The sequence below is a fragment of the Nicotiana attenuata genome, unplaced genomic scaffold, assembly GCF_001879085.1.
Source record: "Nicotiana attenuata strain UT unplaced genomic scaffold, NIATTr2, whole genome shotgun sequence".
NCBI classification, from domain to species: domain Eukaryota; kingdom Viridiplantae; phylum Streptophyta; class Magnoliopsida; order Solanales; family Solanaceae; genus Nicotiana; species Nicotiana attenuata.
The window spans coordinates 133,251-137,614 of NW_017673111.1; the positions used below are offsets into that span (position 1 = coordinate 133,251).

The window sequence follows — 4,364 nt, forward strand, 5'->3', positions numbered from 1 at the left end:
AAAGAGGCCAAACTGTGAAAATTTCCCCAAAGTGAAACCCATGCAAAACAGGCCGAAGATTCAGAGCACTGGGCCACCGCGGTTCCACCGCGACCGCGGCAGAACCGCGGTGGAGAGCAGCTGCAGACATCAGGGATTCCGCGAGGGTGTTTGGCCGCGGTTCTACCGCGACCGCGGCAGAACCGCGGCAGGCGCGAAAACTTCTGGGGTCAAAGTGTCAAATACGGGATTTTTAGACCTAAACCCTATTTAAAACATTAGACTTCGCCCAAGAGAGGCATGTATGGATTTTTAAGGTTTCTTAGCAAGGAAAACCATTGTGAGAGAATACTCTAAACATCTTTCTTCTTTTCTTTTGATTTTTATGATGAATTCAATCTTAGTCTATTTTCCCATAGCCATGAGTAGCTAAATTCCTTGTCTAAGGTTTTGATGGAACCTATTGGGTGATGAACTTCTTGTTTATGTGAATACAAATTGCTAGTTTAATCTCTATTTGTTCAACTTCGTGTTCGTTGTAGTTAATTGACAGGATCCTCAATTAGTTGTGCCTATTTAGTGTGCATAACTTGGAAAAGAGTGCATATTTAGGGTATTGTTGAACAACACCACTCCTAGATCATTAGAGGAATCTATAATTGCGGGTTTAAAGGCGGGATTAGGGATAACGAAGCCTTGGGTGTAATCTAAAGTGAATCGTGCTAAATAAAGTAAGCTAGTGTATCTCGGGAGAGTGCAATAGTAAATTACTGTGATTACTCGGGAGAGATTTGCGGTAAGATTAACGTTCATGATTGATAGAGAGGTGTTGGTCAATTTGTATGAGCATAAACAGAAGGGATTCCATCAATAGGGGAAATCATTGCCTTAGCTTTTCCTCATAATTGTTTACAACCTCATTAGTTTAGTTTACAGCTATTTAGTTACTTGCAAGCTAGTCGTTAAAGAACACTCAACTGAGATTTGAATATTTGGGAAGCTGGTTCTGAAGAATTAGTGGGTCTGAAGATAGTGGTTGATAGGTTAACTCTCTGTGGATTCGACCCTGGGCGTAATACTCGGTTATATTTGCAACGTCCGCAGAGTCCTTTTTCTAAGGCATAGTTGGGCGTGATCAAAACTCAAAGTTAAAAGTACTGTATGGAGCTCTTTCATGCATTTTTATAGCTAACGGGCGATGATTAATTCATCTATATACAGTTGACAGTATATAGATGCATCTATGGTTCGTGTCGTTCGATCCTCGGCAGTACACACAGTATGATGAGATCGGGTCGTACGCCTCGATATTTTTATAAAATACTCTTGTGAAAATCATGCGTAATATTTGACAAGAATCCCGTGTATCTGTGACTTTTCCTGATTGAATTATGACGCCATATCTAGCAAGGTCCATTATATATTTACTCCGGTCATGGAGGTAACTGCTAATTATGAGCTTGAGTTTATTGTTGAGAGGAGGATTGTACTACCTATTTATACTTGTTTATTTCGTTTATTTCCTCCGCCTCACATCTGTTTACTTCCTAATGCATCTGATTTATTGGACCACTAGTAAGTGTCGATGTCGACCCCTCGTCACTACTTCTCCGGGGTTAGGCTAGATACTTAATGGGTACGCGTTGATTTACGTACTCATACTACACTTCTGCACTTATTGTGCAGGTTTACATTTTTGGCGGTCTTTTGGGCGCAGAGGCGCAGCTATTGCGGGCGCTTTGTAGTGAGCTGCATTCTATATTACGATCCGCAACATACAGAGTCTCCGCCGGCATTATTTAAATTCTCCTGTCTAACGTGTATTCCAGACAGATGTTGTATTTTATTATATTTCCTAGTTGATACTCAAGCACTTGTGACACCGGGTTTTGGGGGTTCCTACTAGATGTTTAGTACAGTAGTTCACGTAATTGTTATTATTTCACCCTGTAAATTTTATTTCATACTATTTAATAATGGGAAGTGTGATTTCAAAGTAATAAAAATGAGTAATTAAGATAATAAATCACCGTTGGCTTGCCTGGCGGCGGTGTTAGGCGCCATCACGGCCTATAGTGGATTTTGGATCGTGACAAAAACGGTCAACAACAATATCATTATTTGAAGAAAATTTACTTCCCAAATAAAAAAAATTGAAGGAAAAGAAAAAGGAGAAAAACAATTTGGAAATTGGAAAAAGTGTAACCTTTGTTAAAAGTGTTGCTGAAGACATACTGAGACTGAAGTCTCGAGGATATGTGATTTTCGATATTTAGGGAATGGACCAAAAAATAACAGAAAAGAAATGACCCAAAAAAAAAAAGAAACATAAAAGAAAGAGAAGACCCAAAAAAAAAAAAAGAGAAACAAAAAATATAGTTCTGTATACACTCTCTTCCCTTCTCTCTCGGTGCATTTTAGCATGATTTGCTAAAGTGCACCCACCGGAATGGGGAGAGCACGAGGACGACCATCCAAAGCTTCGAAACATGCAGAGGAGGACGGAAATGGCTCTATGGAAGTACGAAACTCAGGAATAGTTAAATTTGTTACACCAAAAGCTACAGTGAATGGGGGTAATATTACTGTTCCATTGCTCAAGGATGGAACACAGGATAATAGCACTACTGAAGGAAGGAAATCGGCGGAGGAAACATTAATCAACAAGGGAAAAGCGCATGCATCAACAGATCTAGCTAGCTGGCCAGCGCTACCAAGCCAAAGTGGAGGAAACAAAATACAGGAGGTGAAATGGACAACTCCGGTCAATTCTCAACAGGATCTAAGCTCAAAAGGAAGGGTCCAAGAGAAAATACAAGTCAAACAGCAGGAAGTAGTACAAATACAAAATGGAAGCACCAAAGAAACAGAAATCCAGAAGGTAGGAGCTCAAAGGAAACTACAACTAGGAACGGAATAAAAAACGGAACAAAAAACAGGAAGGAATTGGTCGATGCTATTTGAGGAGAACAAATTAGCCAAAAAAGGTATGGATCTGAGCTATATACCACCTACAATATCTGAGGATGGAGTAATTGTTGAACTGAGCCAGGAGGACATTGATAGTGAAGTAGACAAATGGAAATATGCGGTTATTATGTATGTTATTGGGGGAACACCAACGATTGGAGCTATGGAGAGATTTATAGCTGGGCAGGGGAGCTTCTCTGTTAAGCCTAAGGTATATTACCATAATGAGGGGTATTTTGTGGTGAATTTTGCAAGCTTAGAGGAAAGGAATTTGGTGATGTACTCGGGGCCTCACATGATTAACAACAGACCTATAGTAGTTAAACAATGGACTGCTAACTTTGATTTTGATGAAGAAGACTTAAAGACTATACCAATATGGGTGAAGCTGCCAAATCTGCCTTTGAGCTGTTGGAGTGCAAGTGCACTGAGCAAAATTGGGAGTGGTCTAGGCCAGCCCATATATGCTGATGCTTGTACTTCAAACATTGAGAGGATTTCATATGCAAGAATATTAGTGGAGGTAGATGTCACTAAGGAACTTCCAAAGAGTATTAAAGTGAAAGATCCTAAAGGGAGAGTAATGGTACAAGAAGTGTGGTATGATTGGAAGCCTAGCTATCGTGCAAAATGCATGAGAATAGGACATAATTGTCAACAGCAGCAGCAGAACAAAGTAATACCTGACATGAGGACTGGACAACAACAGCAAAGAGCACCAGTAAAGCAAAAGACAGAATGGAAACTAATTAACACAGGAGTAGTAGGAGGCCAAAGCCAAAACCAGCAGGAAGGGAAAGCAAAAGTGAATGAGCAGGAAGTGACAAAGTGGGAGCAAGTGATGAACAATGGCAATAAGTTAACAGCAAGTCAGCAGCAAAAGGGCAAAAAGCATCTGTACCTGAACAGCAAATACAGGTACTCAATGGCTTTAATAGTTTAAGAGAGACAAGCCTTCAACCTCCCTGACGTCCACAAAATTACTTCTCACTCAACAAACTAGTACAATTTTTCTTGTTCTTCGGCTTAGGCGTGGTTTCTTTAAAAAAAAAAAGGGCGAAGACTGTTATTTGGTCACGTTAGATGTTACAGCACGCCAATAAATATGTGAGACACATCTTTTGCATTTAATTAAATTTTTTACCATTTGATTATGGTTAAGTAATATGTATTTTTGTTTGATGTATTAATTCTTATGATTAATATTTAGTTAGGTGTAAACATTTATGTACAGATAAATAATTTATCATTGTTTGGTCATCATGTCTCATTTTCACTCGTTATAAATAGAGTTATTTCATCGATTATCTCGAATAGAGTATGAGACAATTGCATTCATGAAAATTTCATTAAGATGATTATATTTATCCACAAAACTCGTCAAATAAAAATTAATGCAATTTTGGTAAGCATAT

General features: G+C 39.0%; 1 protein-coding gene across 1 annotated transcript; it reads left to right on the top strand.

Annotated features, from left to right (window-relative positions):
- The first annotated feature begins 2,968 nt into the window (after positions 1–2,968).
- On the top strand, positions 2,969–3,892 carry LOC109215480. Its single transcript, XM_019379553.1, has one exon. It carries the CDS (start codon positions 2,969–2,971, stop codon positions 3,890–3,892), a length of 924 nt encoding a protein of 307 aa, XP_019235098.1.
- The last annotated feature ends 472 nt before the right edge of the window (positions 3,893–4,364 follow it).